Source organism: Mobula hypostoma, chromosome 2, assembly GCF_963921235.1.
Source record: "Mobula hypostoma chromosome 2, sMobHyp1.1, whole genome shotgun sequence".
In the NCBI taxonomy this organism is placed as follows: Eukaryota; Metazoa; Chordata; class Chondrichthyes; order Myliobatiformes; family Myliobatidae; genus Mobula; species Mobula hypostoma.
Genome location: NC_086098.1, coordinates 1,623,268 through 1,648,944, shown reverse-complemented (window position 1 = coordinate 1,648,944; position 25,677 = coordinate 1,623,268). Strand labels below are relative to the sequence as shown.

The following is a 25,677-nucleotide window of genomic DNA, read 5'->3' as shown; positions in this document are numbered from 1 at the left end:
ATTTAAGAAAAACTTGGACAGGTACATGGATGAGAGGTGTATGGAAGGATGTGGTCCAGGTGCAGGTCAGTGGGACTAGGCAGATAAATGGTTCCGCACAGCCAAGAAGGGCCAAAAGGGCTGTTTCTGTGCTGTAATGTTCTATGGTTCTATGGTTCTAAACAAGAAGAGTGTCTCCAGAGGTTGAAAGAAGTCCTAACAGAAGAGGCCACGCAAACACGAGGAAATCTGCAGATGCTGGAATCTCAAGCAACACACACAAAAGTTGCTGGTGAACGCAGCAGGTTTTATGATCCAGAAAGGTGTATGAGAATCTCAGCTGATGCGTCCTGGTTCGGCCTAGGAGCAGTACTACAGCAGCAACATGATGACACATGGCAACCTGCGACCTATGCATCAAGGGATTTAACAAGGTCAAAAGCCAACTATGCACAGATAGAGAAAGAGTTTCTTGCCAGCACATATGCATGAAAATGGTTCCATCAGTACATCTATGGACAAGCTTTTGAAGTGGAGACAGACCACAAACCACAGATTTCAATTAAAATGTATGTTTGCTGCTGATGCATTGTCTCAAGCAGTCAACAAGAAAGAATGGCAAAGAGATTAATGTAGATGTACAGGCCTATATTAACATAATTGTTACCCCCTTTCCGGAATCTCCCAATAGAACAGAGAAGATTAGGACAGCAGCAGGGACAGATGAAACAATGAACGTACTCAAAGGGACAATACAGAAAGGATAGCTAGCAACTAAGAATGACTGTCCAATGTGTATTCAGCATTATTGGGCATGTCAGTAGTGGAAAATTTGGTCTTTAAAGGGAACATTCTTGTGATTCCAGTGTCACTACCCAAGGAAATGCTTCAGAAGGTACATGAAGGGCATCTTGGTGAGGAAAAATGCAAACAAAGAGCTCATAAAGTGATATTCTGCTCAAGAATGAACCAAGACATCAGCCAGACCAATGCTTCATGTGAGATTAATCTTACCAACAGGCCAAAGCAGTAAGCAGAGCTGCTTCCACCATTCCCTGTACCAGTTAGGCTTTTGGAGTGGATTTGTTTGATTGTAATGAGCAGAGTCACACTGTTGTAACAGATGAATTTTCAAATTACCCTGAGGTTACAACACTGCAATCACCAGCCAGCAAAGTGATCATCGCCTTCCTGAAAGCTGTGTATGTGAGGCATGGAGTTCCACGTGAAGTGGTATCAGACAATGGTCCAGAGTTTTTGAACTGTGAATTCGAGTCCTTTGCCAATTATTGGGGGCTTTAGATATACTTTTTCAAGCCCACATCACAATCTAATGGCCTCGCAGAGAGTACAGTCAAGGTAGTGAAGAGTCTCATGAAGAAAGTGCAAGATGGATGAGAGGATTTGATGACTTACAGAAGTGAGCCACTGCAGAATGGCCTTTCACCAGCCCAAACGCTGATGGGTCAATGCATACACACTAGCCTTCCAGTGTACAAATACCTGTGGACACCTAAAAGATCACAACAAGACGGCGAAAAGCCTTGCAGACCTGAAGCCTGGAGATCAAGTGTGAATCTGAGATCACAATCTGACACATTGTGCATGCAAAGATGCGTGCAAGAAAAAGTTGCTGAATATTCCTACCAGATCCAGAAGGAGTGAGAAACACTTTGAGAAGGAACCGTGTGAATCCATAACCACAAGCTCCAAGCCATAGCTGTGACTCATCACCTGTCAGTACACCAAAGGCAGCAGCAGATGTAAATAATAAACTTGTAGATCAGAATTCTCAGGAAGACATAAATATTAAAACACCAAATACAAGCAGTACACCTGTGGAAACATATAGCAGGTAAAAAGAATCATTAAATATCTTGCAACATACATCAAAGTTGCTGGTGAACGCAGCAGGCCAAGCAGCATCTATAGGAAGAGGTGCAGTCGACGTTTCAGGCCGAGACCCTTCGTCAGGACTAACTGAAGGAAGAGTGAGTAAGAGATTTGAAAGCTGGAGGGGGAGGGGGAGATGCAAAATGATAGGAGAAGACAGGAGGGGGAGGGATAGAGCCGAGAGCTGGAGACAGGTGATAGGCAAAAGGGGATACGAGAGGATCATGGGACAGGAGGTCCGGGAAGAAAGACGGGGGGGGGTGACCCAGAGGATGGGCAAGAGGTAAATTCAGAGGGACAGAGGGAGAAAAAGGAGAGTGAGAGAAAGAATGTGTGCATAAAAATGAGTAACGGATGAGGTACGAGGGGGAGGTGGGGCCTTAGCGGAAGTTAGAGGAGTCGATGTTCATGCCATGAGGTTGGAGGCTACCCAGACGGAATATAAGGTGTTGTTCCTCCAACCTGAGTGTGGCTTCATCTTTACAGTAGAGGAGGCCGTGGATAGACATGTCAGAATGGGAATGGGATGTGGAATTAAAATGTGTGGCCACTGGGAGATCCTGCTTTCTCTGGCGGACAGAGCGTAGATGTTCATCAAAGCGGTCTCCCAGTCTGCGTCGGGTCTCACCAATATATAAAAGGCCACATCGGGAGCACCGGACGCAGTATATCACCCCAGTCGACTCACAGGTGAAGTGATGCCTCACCTGGAAGGACTGTTTGGGGCCTTGAATAGTGGTAAGGGAGGAAGTGTAAGGGCATGTGTAGCACTTGTTCCGCTTACATGGATAAGTGCCAGGAGGGAGATCAGTGGGGAGGGATGGGGGGGACGAATGGACTAGGGAGTTATGTAGGGAGCGATCCCTGCAGAATGCAGAGAGACGGGGAGAGGGAAAGATGTGCTTAGTGGTGGGATCCCGTTGGAGGTGGCGGAAGTTACGGAGAATAATATGTTGGACCCGGAGGCTGGTGGGGTGGTAGGTGAGGACCAGGGGAACCCTATTCCCAGTGGGGTGGTGGGAGGATGGAGTGAGAGCAGATGTACGTGAAATGGGGGAGATGCGTTTAAGAGCAGAGTTGATAGTGGAGGAAGGGAAGCCCCTTTCTTTAAAAAATGAAGACATCTCCCTCGTCCTAGAATGAAAAGCCTCATCCTGAGAGCAGATGCGGCGGAGACGGAGGAATTGCGAGAAGGGGATGGCGTTTTTGCAAGAGACAGGGTGAGAAGAGGAATAGTCCAGATAGCTGTGAGAGTCAGTAGGCTTATAGTAGACATCAGTGGATAAGCTGTCTCCAGAGACAGAGACAGAAAGATCTAGAAAGGGGAGGGAGGTGTCGGAAATGGACCAGGTAAACTTGAGGGCAGGGTGAAAGTTGGAGGCAAAGTTAATAAAGTCAACGAGTTCTGCATGCGTGCAGGAAGCAGCGCCAATGCAGTCGTCGATGTAGCGAAGGAAAAGTGGGGGACAGATACCAGAATAGGCACGGAACATAGATTGTTCCACAAACCCAACAAAAAGGCAGGCATAGTTAGGACCCATACGGGTGCCCATAGCTACACCTTTAGTTTAGAGGAAATGGGAGGAGCAAAAGGAGAAATTATTAAGAGTAAGGACTAATTCCGCTAGACGGAGCAGAGTGGTGGTAGAGGGGAACTGATTAGGTCTGGAATCCAAGCTTTCAAATCCCTTACTCACTCTTCCTTCAGTTAGTCCTGACGAAGGGTCTCAGCCTGAAACGTCGACTGCCCCCCTTCCTATAGATGCTGCTTGGCCTGCTGCGTTCACCAGAAACTTTGATGTATGTTGTTTGAATTTCCAGCATCTGCAGAATTCCTGTTGTTTTCATTAAATATCTTTGCTGCAAAGGATTATTGTTTCTTGCATATTTATGGTGACATACCGTGGTGTTGTGTTTATTCTTCTTTAAAGAGGAAGATACGTGTACATAATAAAGAAGTTCAGTTTCCAGTGGGCAACGTGGGCGGTTCATCGGGAAGCGGAAGTGATACGGGTGAGCTCATTGCATGTGTTGGGTCTGGAGCAAAAGCCATTCTGTAAAGAAAGTAGTTATAGTGTTTTCACCGATACTACTTCTCTTTACAAAGAACAAGCATAACACATTCCTTTGGTAGAGACGTATCTACAGTCCACACCCATTACCTGAAGGAAATGGAATTAATACATAGTGATCTGATACAATGCATAACTCTTTTCCAGGATACAGACATATTATCTTCCTTATGACCACCTGTAATCCAGAAAGGGAAAAGAATCCTGCAGTCTGTCTCCAGGGGTTGGGAAGTGGGAAATCTTCCAGTCATACTCCTAGTTGCCATAAAGTACCGGAGCAGACTTGATGAGCTGAATGACCTAATCCTGCTCCTATGTTTTATGGTCTTATGGTCTAATTGCTCAACAAGAGTGGGCAACAACACAGAGATCAAGCAAATTGTCAATATGTGATCTCTGTAAATCAAAGTTCAAATTTCAAAGTAAATTTATTATCAAAGTATGCATACACCATTTTACAACTCTGAGATTGATTTTCTTATGGGCTTTCACAGTAGAACAAAGAAGCACCTCAGGATCAATGAAAAACTGCACACCAAGATGGACAAACAACTAATGTGCAAAAGAAGGCAAACTGTGTAAATTAAAAACAAACAAACAAATAAATCAATCAATATCTACAGTACATACATACATAAATAAATAGATAGAAAATAGATAAATAAATAATAATGACAACATGAATTGTAGGTTGTGAATTAATTTCAGTGTTGTGACGAGTGAAGTTATCCACATTGGTTCAGGAGACTGATGGTTGAGGGGTAATAACTATTTCTGAACATAGTGGTATAGGTCCTGAGTCTGTAGATTGTAAATTCAGTTCAGAGTTGAGGTGAGTGAAGTTATCCATTCTGGTTCAGGAGCCTGATAGTTGAGAAGTAATAAAAGTTTCTGAACCTGGTCGTTTGGGATCTGAGGCTTCTATCCCACTAGGTTCAGGAATAGTTCTGCAAGACACCATGCCTGCAGAGATGCAGACCATAGGAAATGCATTGTGATGCAAAATCCACTAGTTTATTCTAGAATATCCATGCTTACTTGAAATGCAGAAACCTGAATGATGATTAAAACACTGATATTGTTGCAAATGTAGTGGAAATCTATTCTCAGACCCAAATTTAGTTGTATCCATATATTACTAAAATGAACTTCCTGATTTGTTGATTTGAACAGAATTGACAAAATATTCTTAAAATTGCTGAAGGTGTTGGTCTAAAGGCATTTTTGTAACAGACAAGATATTTAATTACAGAAAATAAATTAATTTTTAAAACAAACTAATAATTCTCCTCACATCATCTGGTAACAACTGTGCTTCAAATAGTGTTGGCTATTACATATTTAAGAATGAACATTATACACATTTTTGTACAATTTCACATGAAGTGTTTCTGATTTATTTTCTCATATATGTTGAAATCTAACAGCTAGCATTATGATGTGCAGAACAAAAATTTAGCACAATAATACTAGCCAGGAGATCACAGAAACTTCTTTTATAGAGTGATTTATAAGGATTTAGGAAATACTTTGGCTCTTTATGATTGTCAGTTGGGAGAGGTAGTGGGGATAAGTTCCTACTATCTGTTAAATGCTCCCAATGGCATGTGTCTCAAATAGCCTTTGACAACCAGCTCCAGCTCCTGGTCTTTGTGTGTGGCTTAACTGCTAGGCCCGAAGGAACCATCACTACTGAAGGAGAAGGGGCAAAGAAGGATTACTGGTGCCTTAAAAACAGTCACTTCGGGCAGATAGGTCTCGTCGGGTCAGTTAGCAGCTCATCTAGGAGAAGGAAAACTCTGCAGCCTTCTGTCTATACCCACTTATGGGGAAGCCTCAGAGCAGGTCGATGGGAGGAGGCAGCTTAAATGGTTCAGCATGGATTAGATAGACCGAAGGGTCTGTTTCTGTGCTGTAGCATTCTATGACTCAATATGTGGCCATATTTTAAATTCAACTGTACTCCGCCCTCATTAACAGTGTCATTTAAGATGTCTTTTATTTGATACGAGTTCAATAATATTTTAGTAACTCGTCCTGAATGTGCGAGAGATTCAGGAGCATGAGCTGAGGTCTACCACATCAGTGAGTTGCTCATGTTCTGAGCAGCTGGCCAGGGCGTAGAAGGAGCCGGTGGATGAGTCAGAGAAGAGTAGTCACCATTTGGGTCAGAGAAGGAGAAGCCACCACTCATGTCGGAGAAGGAGAAGTGGGTGGATGGGCCAGGAGTAGGAGATGCCGGCAACAAGTCAACAGAAGGAGAAGCCAGAGAAGGTTCGGAGGAGCTGACCTGGGTTCACACTGTGTTGCTGCCTTCTACTTGAAGACATCAACGAGAAAGCAGCATGCAGTGTAACAGTGAGTGACTGTCTTGGATGTTTCTCTTGCCACCCCAAGACCCTGTTGGACATTGATAATATAAGATGTTGTAGACCTGCTTCCTTGTTTAGTGGAAAAAACAGGCAACAAGGCAGCCGCGTGGCCTTGGCTGTAGCGAGGACTAGGCCCCAAGCTGTGGGCTTGCCTGCTGCTGCAGTCCAGATGAGATGATGCTGAGGTGGTGTAGTGTGGAGTCTGTGCTCAGTTGGGATCTTGCCTCTCCTGTCAGTGCTGCCCTCCAGTGTCTGATTGGTGAAATAACAGGCTGGATTGCCATGCACTGTACCATCAATCTGCATATCGGACATGGACGGACCATACATGTAATTTCTTGTGTAATGCTGTGTGTTTTTTTTTCTCTCGCTATTTTGAATGTATGTTAAGCAGCTTGGCCCCAGAGGAATGCTGTCTTACTCAAATGCGTCCATAAGGCCATAAGACCATAAGAAAAAGGAGCAGAAGTCGGCCATTTGCCCATCGAGTCTGCTCCGCCATTTTATCAGGAGCTAATCCATTCTCCCATTTAGTCCCACTCCCCTGCCTTCTCACCATAACCTTTGATACCCTGGCTACTCAGATACCTCTCAATCTCTGCCTTAAATAGACCCAATGACTTGGCCTCCACTGCTGCCCGTGGCAACAAATTCCATAGATTCACCACCCTCTGACTAAAAAAATTTCTTTGCATTTCTGTTCTGAATGGGCGCCCTTCAATCCTTAAGTCATGCCCTCTCGCACTGGACTCCCCCCATCATGGGAAACAACTTTGCCACATCCACTCTGTCCATGCCTTTCAACATTCGAAATGTTTCTATGAGGTCTCCCCTCATTCTTCTAAACTCCAAGAAATACAGTCCAAGAGCAGACAAACGTTCCTCATATGTTAACCCTTTCATTCCCGGAATCATTCTAGTGAATCTTCTCTGTAGCCTCTCCAACGTCAGCACATCCTTTCTTAAATAAGGAGACCAAAACTGCCCACAATACTCCAAGTGATGTCTCACCAGTGCCTTATAGAGCCTCAACATCACATCCCTGCTCCTATACTCTATTCCTCTAGAAATGAATGCCAACATTGCATTCGGCTTCTTCACCACTGATTCAACCTGGAGGTTAACTTTAAGGGTATCCTGTACGAGGACTCCCAAGTCCCATTGCATCTTAGTACTTTGAATTCTTTCCCCATTTAGATAATAGTCTGCCCGTTTATTTTTTCTGCCAAAGTGCATAACCATACACTTTCCAACATCGTGCTTCATTTACCACTTCTCTGCCCATTCTTCCAATCTATCCAAGTCCCTCTGCAGACTCTCTGTTTCCTCAGCACTACTGGCCTCTCCACCTATCTTCGTATCGTCAGCAAACTTAGCCACAAAGCCATCTATTCCATAATCCAAATCGTTGATGTACAATGTAGAAAGAAGCGGCCCCAACACTGACCCCTGTGGAACACCACTGGTAACCGGCAGCCAACCAGAATAGGATCCCTTTATTCCCATTCTCTGTTTCCTGCCAATCAGCCAACGCTCTATCCACGTATGTAACTTTCCCATAATTCCATGAGCTCTTGTTAAGTAGCCTCCTGTGTGGCACCTTGTCAAAGGCCTTCTGAAAATCCAAATATACAACATCCACTGCATCTCCCTTGTCTAGCCTACTGGTAATTTCCTCAAAAAATTGTAATAGGTTTGTCAGGCAGGATTTTCCTTTAAGGAATCCATGCTGAGTTCTGGCTATCTTGTCATATGCCTCCAGGTACTCTGTAACCTCATCCTTGACAATCGACTCCAACAACTTCCCAACCATCGATGTTAAGCTAACGGGTCTATAATTTCCTTTTTGCTTCCTTTCCCCCTTCTTAAATAGCGGAGTGACATTTGCAATCTTCCAGTCCTCCGGAGCCATGCCAGAATCTATCGACTTTTGAAAGATCATCGCTAATGCCTCCGCAATCTCCACAGCTACTTCCTTCAGAACACGCGGGTGAATTCCATCTGGTCCAGGAGATTTATCTACCTTTAGACTATTCAGCTTCCTGAGTACTTTCTCTGTCCTAATTGTGACTGCGCACACTTCTCTTCCCTGCCACCCTTGAGTGTCCGGTATACTGCTGATGTCTTCCTTAGTGAAGACTGATGCAAAATACTCGTTCAGTTCCTCTGCCATCTCCTTATCTCCCATTACAATTTCTCCAGCATCTTTTTCTATCGGTCCGATATCTACTCTCACCTGTCTTTTACTCTTTATATACTTGAAAAAGCTTTTAGTATCCTCTTTGATATTATTTGCTAGCTTCCTTTCATAATTCATCTTTTCCCTCTTAATGACCTCCTTGGTTTCCTTTTGTAAGGTTTTAAAAACTTCCCAATCCTCTGTCTTCCCACTAATTTTTCTTCCTTGTATGCCCTCTCCTTTGCTTTAATTTTGGTTTTGACTTATCTTGTCAACCACGGTTGCTTCCTTTTTCCACTCGAAAATTTCTTCTTTTTTGAAATATATCTGTCTTGCACCTTCCTCACTTCTCGCATAAACTCCAACCACTGCTGTTCTGCCGTCTTTCCCACCAGTGTCCCTTTCCAGTCAACTTTGGCCAGTTCCTCTCTCATGCCACTGTAGTTTCCTTTACTCCACTGAAACACCGACACATCAGATTGCAGGTTCTCTTTTTCAGATTTCACAGTGAACTCAATCATGGTATGATCACTGCCTCCTAAGGGTTCCTTCACCTCAATCTCTCTCATCAGCTCCGGTTCATTACACAATACCCAATCCAGTACAGCCGATCCCCTAGTTGGCTCAACAACAAGCTGTTCTAAAAAGCCATCTCGCAGACATTCTACAAATTCTCTGTCTTGAGATCCAGGGCTGACCTGATTTTCCCAATCCACTCGCATGTTAAAATCCCCCACAATTATCATAACACTGCCTTTCTGACAAGCCATATATAGTTTGAATGATAATTAAGCTTGATTTGATTTGATTTCACAATACTTTGGATTACACCACTACTGTTAAATACTGCAGAATAGGCGATTGAAGAAACATAGAAAAATAGAAAACCTACAGCACGATACAGGCCCTTGGGCCTATAATGCTGTGCCAAACATGTACTACTTTGGAAATTACATATGGTACCCACAGGTCTCTATTTTTCTAAGTTTCAGATACCTATACAGGAGTCTCTTAAAACATCCTATTGTATCCACCTCCTCCACCGTCGCCAGAAGCCCATTCCATGCCCTCACCACTCTCTGCATAAAAAAATTACCGCTGACATCTTCTTAGAGATGTACCTACTTCTAAGCACCTTAAAACTGTGCACTCCCGTGCTAGCCATTTCAGTGCTGGGAAAAAGCCTCTGACTATCCACACGGTCAATGCCTCTCATCATCTTACACACCTCTATCAGGTCACCTCTCATCCTCCATTGCTCCAAGGAGAAAAGGCCGAGATCACTCAAACTATTCTCATAAGGCATACCAGGAAACATCCTTGTAAATCTCCTCTGCACCCTTTCTATGGTTTCCACATCCTTCCTGTAGTGAGGTGACCAGAACTGAGCACAGTACTCCAAGTAGGGTCTGACCAGGGTCTTTTATAGCTGCAACATTACCTCTCGACTCCTAAATTCAATCCCACGATTGATGAAGGCCAATGCACTGTATGCCTTCTTAACCACAGAGTCAACCTGTGCAGCAGCTTGGACTCAGACCCCAAGACCCCTCTGATCCTCCACACTGCCAAGAGTCTTCCCATTAATACTATATTCTGCCATCATATTTGACCCAATAAAATGAACCACCTCACACTTATCTGGGTTGAACTCCATCTGCCACTTCTCAGTCCATTTTTGCAATGTCCCGCTGTAACCTCTGACAGCCCTCCACACTATCCACAACACCTCCAACCTTTGTGTCATCAACAAATTTACTAACCTATCCCTCCATTTCCTCATCCAGGTCATTTATAAAAATCACAAAGAGTAGGGGTCCCAGAACAGATCCCTGAGGCACACCACTGGTCACCGACCTCCATGCAGAATATGACCTGTCTACAACCACTCTTTGCCTCCTGTGGGCAAGCCACTTCTGGATCCATAAAGCAAGTCGCCTTGGATCACATACCTCCTTACTTTCTCAATAAGCCTTGCATGGGGTACCTTATCAAGCGCCTTGCTGAAATCCATATACACTACATCTACTGCTCTACCTTCATGAATGTGTTTAGTCACATCCTCAAAAAATTCAATCAGGCTTGTAAGGCACGACCTGCCTTTCACAAAGCCATACTGACTGTGAGGTGGAGTTTGTTAGGTGTGTTCAAGAAGGTTTCCTGACACAGTATGTAGATGAACCTACAAGAGGAGAGGCTGTACTTGATCTGGTATTGGGAAATGAGCCTGGTCAAGTGTCATATCTTTCAGTGGGAGAGCACTTTGGAGACAGTGATCACATTTCTATCTCCTTTACCATAACATTGGAGAGGGATAGGGACAGACAAATTAGGAAAGCATTTAATTAGAGTAAGGGGAAATATGAAGCTATCAGGCAGGAACTAGGAAGTATAAATTGAGAACAGATGTTCTCAGGGAAATGCACGGCAGAGATGTGGCAAATGTTCAGGGGATATTTGCCTGGTGTTTTGCACAGGTACGTTGCAGTGAGATAGCGAAAGGATGGTGGGGCACAGGAACCATGGCGTACAAAATCTGTTGAAAATCTAGTCAAGAAGAAAATGAAAGCTTATGAAAAGTTCAAAAAACTAGGTAATGATAGAGATCTAGAAAATTCTAAAGCTAGCAGGAAGGAGCTTAAGAATGAAATTAGGAGAACCAGAAGGGGCCATGAGAAGGCCTTGGCGAGCAGGATTAAGGAAAACCCCAAGGCATTTTATAAGTATATGAAGAGCAACAGGATAAGACCTAAGAGAATAGGACCAATCAAGTGTTACAGTGGAACAGTGTGTATGGAACGGGAGGAGGTAGCGGAGGTACTTAATGAATAATTTGCTTCAGTATTCACTACGGAAAAGGACCTTGGTGAATGTAGGGATGAATTACAGCAGACTGAAAAGCTTGAGCATATGGACATTAAGAGAGGGGATGTGCTGGAGCTTTTGGAAAGCATCAAGTTGGATAAATCAGTGGCACTGGACAAGCCATGGCCACTGTTGCTTCCCCCAGGTAGGTCATCCCCCCAACAGTACTCAAAAGGAGTACTTATTATTAAGGGGGACAGCCACAGGGGTACCCTCTGGTATCTGACTCTTGCCCTTCCCTCTCCTGACTGTTACCCAATTATCTGTCTCTCGAGGCCCCGGTGTGACTACTTGCCTGTAGCTCCTCTCTATCACCTCCTCACTTTCCCTACAAGACAAAAGTCATTGAGCTGCATCTCCAGTTCCCTAACGCGTTTCCTAAGAAGCTGCAGCTTGATGCACCTGGTGCAGATGTGGCCGTCTGGGAGGCTGGTAGTCTCCTGGACATCCCATATCCGATACCCAGTACAGAACACCAGCCTCACAGACATAGTTGTTGTTCCTATTCTTCACAAGTAACTTACGTCTCCTCAACCTCTATATCGCCGAGGCCCCATTGAGCCAAAGCCCTCCTACTCTGACTCCTGCTCCTCTAATGCCTGCTCTATAAATCTGTCTTCTTTTTAAATTCTTCCGGCCGGTCTAAGTCACTGACGTCCGCGCACTTGCACAGTCGTGCCTCAATCAAACTGCTGAGGAAATGAGAAGAAAGATAAGATTATATGACATAGGAACAGAATTAGGCTATTTGTACATTGGGCCTACACAGTTATTCCATCATGGTTGATTTATTATTTCTCTCAATACCATTCTCCTGCCTTAGAAACCATAGAAACCATAGAAACTACAGCACAGAAACAGGCCTTTTGGCCCTTCTTGGCTGTGCCGAACCATTTTCTGCCTAGTCCCACTGACCTGCACACAGACCATATCCCTCCATACACCTCCCATCTATGTATCTGTCCAATTTATTCTTAAATGTTAAAAAAGAACCCACATTTACCACCTCGTCTGGCAGCTCATTCCATACTCCCACCACTCTCTGTGTGAAGAAGCCCCCCCAGTGTTCCCTTTAAACTTTTCCCCCCTCACCCTTAACCCATGTCCTCTGGTTTTTTTCTCCCCTTGCCTCAGTGGAAAAAGCTTGCTTGCATTCACTCTATCTATACCCATCATAATTTTATATACCTCTATCAAATCTCCCCTCATTCTTCTACGCTCCAGGGAATGAAGTCCTAACCTATTCAATCTTTCTCTGTAACTGAGTTTCTTAAGTCCTGGCAACATCCTTGTAAACCTTCTCTGCACTCTTTCAACCTTATTTATATCCTTCCTGTAATTTGGTGACCAAAACTGAACACAATACTCCAGATTCGGCCTCACCAATGCCTTATACAACCTCATCATAACATTCCAGCTCTTATACTCAATACTTCGATTGATAAAGGCCAATGTACAAAAAGCTCTCTTTACGACCCTATCTACCTGTGATGCCACTCTTAGGGAATTTTGTATCTGTATTCCCAGATCCCTCTGTTCCACTGCACTCCTCGGTGCCTTACCATTAACCCTGTATGTTCTACCTTGGTTTGTCCTTCCAACGTGCAATACCTCACACTTGTCCAGATCATTGATATAGATGACAAATAACAATGGTCCCAGCACTGATCCCTGTGGCACACCACTAGTCACAGGCCTCCACTCAGAGAAGCAATTCTCTACTACCACTCTTTGGCTTCTTCCATTGAGCCAATTCCTAATCCAATTTACCACCTCTCCATGTATACCTAGCAACTGAATTTTCCTAACTAACCTCCCATGCGGGACCTTGTCAAAGGCCTTACTGAAGTCCATGTAGACAATATCCACTGCCTTCCCTTCATCCACTTTCCTGGTAACCTCCTCGAAAAACTCCAATAGATTGGTCAAACATGACCTACCACGCACAAAGCCATGTTGACTCTCCCTAATAAGTCCCTGTCTATCCAAATGCTTGTAGATTCTGTCTCTTAGTACTCCCTCCAATAACTTACCTACTATCGACGTTAAATTTACCGGCCTATAATTTCCCGGATTACTTTTCGATCCTTTTTTAAACAACGGAACAACATGAGCCGCTCTCCAATCCTCCGGCACCTCACCCATGGACAGCGACATTTTAATTATTTCTGCCAGGGCCCCTGCAATTTCAACACTAGTCTCCTTCAAGGTCCGAGGGAACACCCTGTCAGGTCCCTGGGATTTATCCACTTTAATTTTCCTCAAGACAGCAAGGACCTCCTCCTTTTCAATCTGTACAGTTTTCATGATCTCACTACTTGATTCCCTTAATTCCATAGAAACATAGAAACATAGAAACATAGAAAATAGGTGCAGGAGTAGGCCATTCGGCCCTTCGAGCCTGCACCGCCATTTATTATGATCATGGCTGATCATCCAACTCAGAACCCAGCCTTCCCTCCATACCCCCTGACCCCTGTAGCCACAAGGGCCATATCTAACTTCCTTTTAAACATAGCTAATGAACTGGCCTCAACAGTTTGCTGTGGCAGAGAATTCCACAGATTCACCACTCTCTGTGTGAAGAAGTTTTTCCTAACCTCGGTCCTAAAAGGCTTCCCCTCTATCCTCAAACTGTGACCCCTCGTTCTAGACCTCCCCAACATCGGGAACAATCTTCCCGCATCTAGCCTGTCCAATCCCTTTAGGATCTTATACGTTTCAATCAGATCCCCCCTCAATCTTCTAAATTCCAACGAGTACAAGCCCAGTTCATCCAGTCTTTCTTCATATGAAAGACCTGCCATCCCAGGAATCAATCTGGTGAACCTTCTTTGTACTCCCTCTATGGCAAAGATGTCTTTCCTCAGATTAGGGGACCAAAACTGCACACAATACTCCAGGTGTGGTCTCACCAAGGCCTTGTACAACTGCAGTAGGAGCTCCCTGCTCCTGTACTCGAATCCTCTCGCTATAAATGCCAGCATACCGTTCGCCTTTTTCACCGCCTGCTGTACCTGCATGCCCACTTTCAATGACTGGTGTATAATGACACCCAGGTCTCGTTGCACCTCCCCTTTTCCTAATCGGCCACCATTCAGATAATAATCTATTTTCCTATTTTTGCCACCAAAGTGGATAACTTCACATTTATCCACATTAAATTGCATCTGCCATGAGTTTGCCCACTCACCCAACCTATCCAAGTCACCCTGCATCCTCTTAGCATCCTCCTCACTGCTAACACTGCCACCCAGCTTCGTGTCATCCGCAAACTTGGAGATGCTGCATTTAATTCCCTCATCCAAGTCATTAATATATATTGTAAACAACTGGGGTCCCAGTACTGAGCCTTGCGGTACCCCACTAGTCACCGCCTGCCATTCTGAAAAGGTCCCGTTTATTCCCACTCTTTGCTTCCTGTCTGCTAACCAATTCTCCACCCACACCAATACCTTACCCCCAATACCGTGTGCTTTAAGTTTGCACACTAATCTCCTATGTGGGACCTTGTCAAAAGCCTTTTGAAAATCCAAATATACCACATCCACTGGTTCTCCCCTATCCACTCTACTAGTTACATCCTCAAAAAATTCTATGAGATTCGTCAGACATGATTTTCCTTTCACAAATCCATGCTGACTTTGTCCGATCATTTCACCGCTTTCCAAATGTGCTGTTATCACATCCTTGATAACTGACTCCAGCAGTTTCCCCACCACCGATGTTAGGCTAACCGGCCTATAATTCCCCGGTTTCTCTCTCCCTCCTTTTTTAAAAAGTGGGGTTACATTAGCCACCCTCCAATCCTCAGGAACTAGTCCAGAATCTTAGACTTCATGCCAGTTTCCTTAGTAAATACAGATGCAAAAAACCTATTAAGATCTCCCCCATTTCCTTTGGTTCTGCACATAGCTGACCACTCTGATCTTCAAGAGGACCAATTTTATCCCTTACAATCCTTTTGCTCTTAATATACCTGTAAAAGCTCTTTGGATTATCCTTCACTTTGACTGCCAAGGCAACCTCATGTCTTCTTTTAGCCCTCCTGATTACTTTCTTAATTATTTTCTTGCACTTCTTATACCCCTCAAGCACCTGATTTACTCCCTGTTTCCTATACATTTCATACAACTCCCTCTTCTTCTTTATCAGAGTTGCAATATCCCTTGAGAACCAAGGTTCCTTATTCCTTCTCCCCATAACCTGACAAACAAAAACTTATCAACCTCCGCTTTAAATATACCCGATGACTTGGCCTCCACAGCTGCCTTGGCAATGTATTCCACAGATTCACACTCCCTGGCTAAAGAAATTCTTCCTCACCTCTGTTTTATAGGACATTTTTGCCCTCTGGTCCTTGACATTCCCACTATAGGAAACATCCTTTCCATGTCCATTCTACCAAGACCTTTCAACATTCACTATGTTTCAATGGGATAGCCCCTCATTCCTCTAAACTCCAGTGGGTACAGGCCCGGAGCCATCAAAAGCAACTCACATGTTAACCCTTTCATTCCCAGGATCATTCTCATGAACCTCCTCTGGATGCTCCTCTATACCAGCACATCCTTCCTTAGAAAAGGGCCCCAAACTGCTCACAGTACTCCATGTGTGGCCTCACTGATGGATGAGATACCTGGAACAGGACAGAGACATGGATTAAGGCTACAAGCAAATCTGATAATCATAACCTAAGCATATTAGTTCATGTCAGAAATCAATCCATGTTGCACATTACATTGTTATCTTCATATGCTTTATATAAATATTTGGTTATACCTGTGTGGCACATTTGAGTAGCAGTTAGCACAATCACTTTACAGCAATCAACAATTGCGGTTCAATTCCCGCTACTGTCTGTAAATGGTTTGCGTGTTCTCCCCATGACCACATGGATTTCCTCCTGGTACTGTGGTTTCTTCCCACATTCCAAAGACGTACCGGTATGGATTATTAAATTGTGGACATACTATGTTGGCACCAGAAGCTTGGTGACACTATTGGGCTGCTCCCAGAACAATCTTCACTGATTTGATTTGACACAAACGATACATTTTATTGTATTGTTTGATGTAAATATGACAAATAAAACTGATCTTTAAAATTGATTAATCACGAACTAAAGATTAAGGATACAGATAATTAATCTTTAAACTTTGGTTCCTTATTAATCAAATTTAAAATTCTGACCCTTGCTTTTTATTCACTTCATTTGTCCTTATTCCATCCACGCTCAGAAATCTCCTCCAGCCACATAACCACATGTGCTAAACATTCTTCACCAACTTATTCTCTTGGTCGACTCAGAATTTACTTCCTCTACCTCTGTCTGATATTCCTTCAGCTGTCCAGGTCTTAAGCATCAGAATTCTGTACCTGAATGCCAATAAATTTTTACCACTTTTGACCCATTTCAAACACTCAGTGAAATCCGTCTCTTTAGTAGTAGAAGTACTCATAGTCATACTTTATGAATCCCGGGGGAAATTGGTTTTCGTTACAGTTGTACCATAAATAATAAACAGTAATAGAACCATAAATAGTTAAATAGTAATATGTAAATTATGCCAGTAAATTATGAAATAAGTCCTGGACCAGCCTATTTGCTCAGGGTGTCTGACCCTCCAAGGGAGGAGTTGTAAATTTTGATGGCCACAGGCTGGAATGACTTCCTATGACGCTCTGTGTTGCATCTCGGTGGAATGAGTCTCTGGCTGAATGTACTCCTGTGCCCACCCAGTACATTATGTAGTGGATGGGAGACATTGACCAAGATGGCATGCAACTTGGACAGCATCCTCTTTTCAGACACCACCGTCAGAGAGTCCAGTTCCATCCCCACAACATCACTGGCCTTACGAATGAGTTTGTTGATTCTGTTGGTGTCTGCTACCCTCAGCCTGCTGCCCCAGCACACAACAGCAAACATGATCGCACTGGCCACCACAGACTCGTAGAACATCCTCAGCATCGTCCGGCAGATGTTAAAGGACCTCAGTCTCCTCAAGAAATAGAGACAGCTCTGACCCTTCTTGTAGACAGCCTCAGTGTTATTAGACCAGTCCAGTTTATTGTCAATTCGTATCCCCAGGTATTTGTAATCCTCCACCATGTCCACACTGACCCCCTGGATGGAAACAGGGGTCACCGGTACCTTAGCTCTCCTCAGATCTACCACCAGCTCCTTGGTCTTTTTCACATTAAGCTGCAGATAATTCTGCTCACACCATGTGATAAAGTTTCCTATTGTAGCCCTGTACTCAACCTCATCTCCCTTGCTGATGCATCCAGCTATGGCAGAGTCATCCGAAAACTTCTGAAGATGACAAGACTCTGTGCAGTAGTTGAAGTCTGAGGTGTAAACGGTGAAGAGGAAGGGAGGAAGGGAGCCCGAGTGCTGCTGATCACTCTGTCGGACACACAGTGTTGCAAGCATACGTACTGTGGTCTGCCAGTCAGGTAATCAAGAATCCATGATACCAGGGAAGCATCCACCTGCATCACTGTCAGCTTCTCCCCCAGCAGAGCAGGGCGGATGGTGTTGAACGCACTGGAGAAGTCAAAAAACATGACCCTCACAGTGCTCGCTGGCTTGTCCAGGTGGGCGTGGACACGGTTCAGCAGGTAGATGATGGCATCCTCAACTCCTAGTCAGGGCTGGTAGGCGAACTGGAGGGGATCTAAGTGTGGCCTGACCATAGGCTGGAGCAGCTCCAGAACAAGTCTCTCCAGGGTCTTCATGATGTGGGAGGTCAATGCCACCAGTCTGTAGTCATTGAGACCACTGGGGCGTGGCATCTTCGGCACAGGGACGAGGCAGGACATCTTCCACAGCACAGGAACCCTCCGGAGCCTCAGGCTCAGGTTGAATACATGGCGAAGTACTCCACAAGGCTGAGGGGCACAGGCTTTGAGCACCCTGGTACTGACAACATCCGGTCCTGCAGCCTTGCTTGGGTTGAGACGTTTCAGCTGTCTTCTCACCTGTTCAGCCGTGAAGCCCACCGTAGTGGTTTCGTGTGGGGAAGGGGTATAGTCATGAGAGCAGGGTGGGAGACTGTGAGGAGGGGTAGGAGGGGAAAGTGGAATATGTATTGGTTGGAGGCCGACAACAGATGGCTCCTGTGGGGGATGGGCAGGGGTCACAATGTCAGATCTGTTAAAGAACAGGTTAAGTTCATTGGCCCTGTCCACACTGCCTTCAGATCCTCTGTTGCTAGTTTACCGGAACCTAGTGATGGTCCTCATCCCACTCCAGACCTCTCTCATGTTATTTTGCTGGAGTTTTCACTCAAGCTTCCTCCTGTACCTGTCTTTAGCCTCCCTGATCCTGGCTTTCAGGTTCCTCTGTATTGCCCTCAGCTCCTCCCTATTTCCATCTCTAAACGCCCTCTTTTTAGCGTTCAGGATGTCCTTAATGTCCTTTGTCACCCATGGCTTGTTATTTGAATAACAAAGGACAGTTCTTGTCAGAACATTGCAGTCCACACAGAAGTTGATGTAATCAGTGATGCACTCTGTGAGCCCATCAATATCCTCTTCATGTGACTCACAGAGTGCCTGCCAGTCTGTCACCTCAAAACAACCCTGGAGCGCCTCATAAGCCTCCTCCGACCATTTCCTCACTGTCCTCGAGGTTGCAGGTTTACTCTTCACCAGAGGAACGTAGCAGGGTTTTAGATGCACCAGGCTGTGATCTGACCTTCCCAGTGGGGGGAGGAGAGAGGAGCTGTATGCATCCTTAACGTTAGCATACATCAAATCCAGAGTCCTCTCCCCTCTGGTTGTACAGCTCACATACTGCGTGAAGTTGGGCAGTGTTCTAGCCATGGTAACCTGGTTGAAGTCACCCAAGATGGTAATGAGGGCACTCGGGTGCTGGGTTTGTAATCTGGCTATGACGGTGTAAATCATGTTACACGCCGACGTCGGGTTGGCGGAGGGAGGGATGTACACAACAACCACAATTGCATGCGAGATTTCCCTTGGCAAATAATAAGGCCGGAGTCCAACAGCAAAAAGTTCAATATCCGGGCTACAGGCATGTTCCTTGATCGTAATATGCCCAGGATTGCACCATCTGTTGTTTACCAGAACCGCTAGACCCCCTCCTTTACGCTCACCGCTCTCAATGCAATTCCGGTCAGCTCGAACGGTCTGGAAGCCCTCTATGGAAATGCTTTGATCGGGTATGTCCTCGTTCAGCCACGTCTCAGTAAAGCACATGACACTGCTCTCCCGAAATGTTCTCTGACTCCTGACAAGCGCAGTCAGTTCTTGTTTTAACCAAACAAGAGAAGATCTGCAGTCTGGAAATTCAAGCAACACACTCTCAAAATGATGGAGGAACTCAGCAGGCCAGGCACCATCGATGGAAAAGAATAAACGGTGAATCTTTTGGACCAAGACTCTTCATCGGTCCTGAAAGGTCGACTGCTTGCTTTTGAACCAAATTTTTGCTTGCCTCCATCGATGTTTTGCTCTGAAACCTTTCGGCAGGACTGGAGAAAACAGCTGAGGAGCAGATTTAAAAGGAAGGGGAGGAGAGAGAGAACTACCAGATGACAGGTGAAGGCATGCTGGCCTTCATAACAAGGGGAATTGAGTATAAGAGCAAAGAGGTCCTTCTGCAGCTGTACAGGGCCCTGGTGAGACCACACCTGGAGTACTGTGTGCAGTTTTGGTCTCCAAATTTGAGGAAGGACATTCTTGCTATTGAGGGAGTGCAGCGTAGGTTCACAGGGTTAATTCCCGGGATGGCGGGGCTGTCATATGTTGAAAGATTGGAGCGACTGGGCTTGTATACTCTGGAATTTAGAAGGCTGAGAGGGGATCTTAATGAAATATATAAGATTATTAAGGGATTGGACACGCTGGAGGCAGGAAGCATGTTCCCGCTGATGGGTGAGTCCAGAACCAGAGGTCACAGTTTAAGAATAAAGGGTAGGCCATTTAGAACGGAGTTGAGGAAAAACTATATGGAATGCTCTGCCCCAGAAGGCTGTGGAGGCCAATCTCTGGATGCTTTTAAGAAAGAGATGGATAGAGCAATTAAAGATAGCGGAATCAAAGGTTATGGGGATAAGGCAGGAACTGGATACTGATTGTGGATGATCAGCCATGATTACAGTGAATGGCGGTGCTGGCTCGAAGGGTCGAATGGCCTGCTCCTGCACCTATTGTCTATTGAAACCTGGAGGGGGAGGGATGAAGTAAAGAGCTGGGAAGTTGATTGATGAGGTGAGGATAGGTGAGCGAGGGATAAGGGGATGGGAAATGGTGAAGGGGGGGTTGGGGGCATTACTGGAAGTTAGAGAAACTGATGTTCATGCCATCAGGTCGGAAGCTACCCAAACAGAATATAAGGTGTTGCTTCTCCAACCAAAGTGTGGCCTCATCACGACAGTGGAGGAAGTCGTTGATGGACATATCGGAATGGGAATGGGAAGTGGAATTAAAATGGGTGGCACTGGGAGATCCCGCTGGTTCTGGCAGACAGAGCGTAGATGCCTGGCAAAGTGGTCTCCCAATCTACTAAATTGGGTCTCACCGATGTACAGGAGTCCGCACCGGGAGCACCTAACACAGTAAATGATCCCAAAAGACTCATAGGTGAAGTGTAGCCTCACCTGGAAAGATTGTTTGGGGCCCTGAATGGTAGTGAGGGAGGTGTAGGGGCAGGTGTAGCACTTGTTCTGCCTGCAAGGATAAGTGTCAGGAGGGAGATCAGTGGGAGGGACAAATGGACGAAGGAGTCACTTAGGGAGTGATCCCTGTGGAAAGCAGAAAGTGGGGGGAGGGGAAGGTGCTTGGTGGTGGGACCCCGTTGGAGGTGGCAGAAGTTCTGGAGAATTATGTGCTGGACGCGGAGCACATTATTCAACTAATAAAGTATTTCTGAATAATATTACAGTTATAATACAAAAACAAGATAGTTCTTTTGTGCACCATGAAAATCACCGGATAGTCTCAAAATTCAAAGTTCAGAGTTCAAAGGAAACTTATTATCAAAGTATGTATATGTCACCGTATACAAACCTGAGATTCATTTTAGTGGGCACGCTCACTAAATCCGTATTAGAATAGTAACAGTAACAGAACTAGAATGAATGAAACACCACACCAACTTGAGTGTTCAGCCAGCAAGCAAAAAACAAACAGTGCAAAACAAAAAGAAATAAATTATGATAATAAATAAATAACCAATAACTATCAAGAACATGAGATGAAGAGTCTTGGAAGTTAGTCGATTGGTTGTGGGAACAGTTTAGTGATGGTGCAAGTGAAGTTGAGGGTGCTTATCCCCTTCAGTTCAAGAGCTGATGGTTGAGGGGTAATAACTGTTCCTGAACCTTGTGCTGTGAGTCCTGTACTCCTTCTTGATGGCAGCAGTGAGAAGAGAACATGACCTGAGTGGTGTTGATTCTTGATGAAGGATGCTGCTTTCCTGCGACAATGCTCCTTATAGGTGAGCTCAATGGTGGGGAGGGCTTTACATATGATGGACTGGGCGGTATCCAATACTTTCTGTATGATTTTCTGTTCAAGGGCATTGGTGGTTCCATGCTGAGCTGTGATGTAACGAGTCAGTCAGTCTGGTTTAGTGATATTGTTTGAGGGCTCATGTGTCAGGTCAGGGCCTTGCCTTGCTACTGGTACCACGTAGCCCAGTACTACCTGTCTCAGGTCCGGTTGTCAGCGAATCAACTGGCACACCCCCTGGTGCACTTCGGTTAACCAGGGAGGAGGGTGTGTAGGCACCCAGCAGGATTGAAAACAAAACCCGTCAAAGGGCGAATAAACTCTTTGTAAGTCAACGGCCACCTACTGTCTGTGTGAAGAGTGGCGCACCACACAGTCTTTCGTTTCGCGCCTTGTAAGGCATAAAAAAGTGCCCGACGCTGGCCCCCTAGGCCTGAGTCGACGTAGTAGTAGTAGTAGTAGTAGTAGTTTGAAGGCTAAATACTAACGAGGTGTCCTGGTACATCTTCTTTTGTCAACCTTCAAATTAATACCTCAGGATGTTTAACAATCAACTCAAAACAAAGCAAATTATCTTTTAAAACAAGTCTATAACAATGCAGCTTTGTCTAATACAATAGCAGGCATGTGAACCCACAATATCCTCAATGCAAAACCATTGTTAGCATCAGTTTGGAAACATTTTAGCTTATTAATATGCCACAATGAAATAATATATTAGTAGAACGTGTCCCACTGAAAGCTGGTGATCCTGCAGCTAATTCAGAAGGGATTGCATTATCTATAAATCATTCAATGAATTCTCATTTTTCGAGATTTGTGGATGGTGAGAGTGTGGAATGAGCTGCAAATGGTAGTGGTGGATGTGAATTTGATTTCAACATTTAAGAGAAATTTGAAGAGATGCATGGATGGTAGGAGTATGGGCCGAGTGGCCTGTTTCTGTGTTGTATGACTCTCCTTCTTTCTTCTTTTCTCCATTAAGCCACTGGCACTTAGGGCAGCAATGAAGGTTCTCCATCTCAGGCAGCTTTCATGGTATCAGTAGCCTCCTCACAGTTTACTGTCAGTCATTAAGTCCTGGGTGTGGGTGGTGAGTCAGGAATACTGTTGCACTCAGATGTCATGGGATTCTTCATTGCTGTTTCTGCAACAATTTTGTTTTACCAGCGAGACAGTTAGCCCTGAGCTGACCTCATGAACCTGGAGGGTCAGCTGACCACTCTTAGTTTGTCCTCTAACGTTTGTCCTGTTTGGTATGGGTGACCCTACTAAGAGCCAAAGCATTAATCCCTGACTCCAGCCAACATAGCTCTCCAGGTCATTGAGGCACACAAGTCTCAAAACCCAACAACAAGGTTGTAGTCCTCTTGGAGATCTATGACTCTATGAATGTAAATCATTTCAAGTTTCTTTTGCAACTGGCTTCTTTATCTAAGATTATAATTAGAGAGCATCAGAAATTACTCATTCTCATAGGCAGGACCTCCTCTATTTAGAGAGCATCAAAAATTACTCACCCTCATCAGCAGAAGCTCACATGAAATGAGGCCAAAATTTTGAGGGGTTCTTTGCAAATTTCATAAAAATTCTTTGCTTAAGTTAGGCTGGCAGCTTTTATTTCATGTCATCCTTTGCTAAGGGTCATTAAATTATTCCCTTATCATGAGTGCCGGATGTGCATTTGAAGAAAGAATTCACACCAGGTTACTGATTATAGACAGACAATAATACACAAGAGACAATAATTAACCCAATTAGTTCAACTGTCAATCAATTATTGAAGAAAAGCATGAAATGGAAACAAATTTCACTTTCCTTTGTGTAGCAAAGGAAAATATATCTATTTAATTTTGTTTAGATTTTAATGCAAAGAAAAGGTTTTACTTATTAAAGTTCACTTTTTTAAACCCTATTACCTCTGCGTTGAAGGAAATAAACTGTTTAAAACCATTGCGTTGCTTCTGGTAAACATTTAATTATTCTTTTCTCACTTTCACAGGGCAGACGGTCAACAACTTGAGAAGATTTTAAAAGTGTACAACACTCTATTGAATGCCTTGATTGGTTTGTATTATTACTCTACAAATACGCATTCAATATCTAATAAAGAAACACTGCATTTCATTCATTAATACCTTCGGTGCATCTTGTGGTTTATTGACAAAGGATGGTAATGCGATCCAGAACTAGGGAAAAAATTAGATGTGCAGTTTGTTTTACAAGTGACAAGGACCATATAACTCACACTAATGAAGATGTGGTGTACTAAGAAACTCTATATTATAAATTTACTAGGTCACAAACCAACTTGTGTCACATCAACGCAGTTATTACAACATCACAATTAATAATTATTTTCATGATAGAATAGAATAAAAATTCTGATAAATAAAAGATGAGGACTGTGTATGGATATAAATAAAAATAAGGAGCAGCTGAGAATTTTGCAGAATACAAATATCAGCTCAAAAAATGAGACTTAACCTGAATATGTTAAATAGAGAGACCAACCGTTGACTCTCAGTCTTCCACTATTAACATATTTTAAATGCTTTGAAATTACTGCTTACTGAATGTCTGTGAAAGTGTATTTTTGAGAAGATTTTTCAAATTTACATTGATAAGAATTTGATGTTGCTGGAGCACATTTTAGTGATGACTTGGCAAGTAGTGGTTTTCAATGTCTAGCAGCACTTAAAGATTGGACATCTTTGAAATTGCATATTTGCATCTCCAATTTCTTAACCATCCTGTTTATTAAATGGAGAATGAAAATCTATACCTCCTCAGCATGTTGTGAGTACATGTGGTGAGCACTACTCTTTGCTGAGCTCTGGTCATTATATTCAGAAATCTGACACAGAGCCACAATTCCATAGAAGTTACCATTCACTGTGTACATACATCTACTGATGCTTCTGGACACATCTTCAGTGATGTTCCTGGAATCATCGGGTGTTTCGGGTCTTTCAACATCATACAACCTCCTCCAGGTGACCCAGCCGGGGCTGATCAGACCCCAGCTTGTGTCCAGATGGCTAGCTACTTATGACTCCATGGCTCCCCTCTTTTGAGCCACAGCCATCTTGAGGCCCTCTCCGCCGCATCGGTGGTACTGCGGATGGCTCTCCTCTTCCTCTCTCCCTCGATGCCCAAAATGCTGAAGGCTCGAACTAAGGAACAGGCTACGAATCCCCTACAACCAACCTCCACTGGGAGACACCTCGCTCTCCATCCAGCCTGCTGACAGTTGCTGACCAGTCCTGCGTACTTGGAGAGCTTCCTTTCAAAGGCCTTCTCCAAGCTATCTTCCCATGGGACTGTCAGCTCCAGCAGCACCACTTGCTTAGTAGACTCAGACACTAGGGTCACAGGGTGGTGGCTGCGATATGGTTGGGGAACTTCAGCTGCCCTTCGAGGTCCACCAACAGCTGCCAGTCCCTTGCAGAGGTCAGATTGTCTGCCGATGTTCTTTTGGCAGGTACTGGCTGCTCCCCAGCTCTGACAAAGGCAATGGTCTGCTTGGAGGGTCGGGAACGCTTCGCCCACTCAACTCCTGCGCTGACGGCTTCAGCGATGGTCTTCAGGACCTGATCATGCCTCCACCTGTACCGTCCCTCACCAAGTGCCCTTGCACAGTCGCTGAGGATGTGCTCCAGGGTTCCTCGCTTGGAGCACAGTGGGCACGCAGATGACTCTGCCTTGCCCCATGTGTGCAGGTTTGATGGGCTTGGAAGCACATTGTACACTGCCTGGATGAGAAATTGGATGCGGTGTGGTTCGGCTTTCCAAAGATCAGCCCAGGTCACTTTCCTCTCAACCGCATTCT

General features: G+C 44.5%; 1 protein-coding gene across 1 annotated transcript in view; it reads left to right on the top strand.

The window, feature by feature from the left end:
- Positions 1-23,884, top strand: part of LOC134337788 (PC3-like endoprotease variant B) — a 941,886-nt gene extending 918,002 nt beyond the window's left edge. The window contains exon 11 of the mRNA XM_063033034.1: positions 23,848-23,884. Within this exon, the coding sequence (XP_062889104.1) occupies positions 23,848-23,868 (21 nt within the window). The 3' untranslated portion in view covers positions 23,869-23,884. The remainder of the gene's footprint in view (positions 1-23,847) is intronic.
- Positions 23,885-25,677: the final 1,793 nt, after the last annotated feature.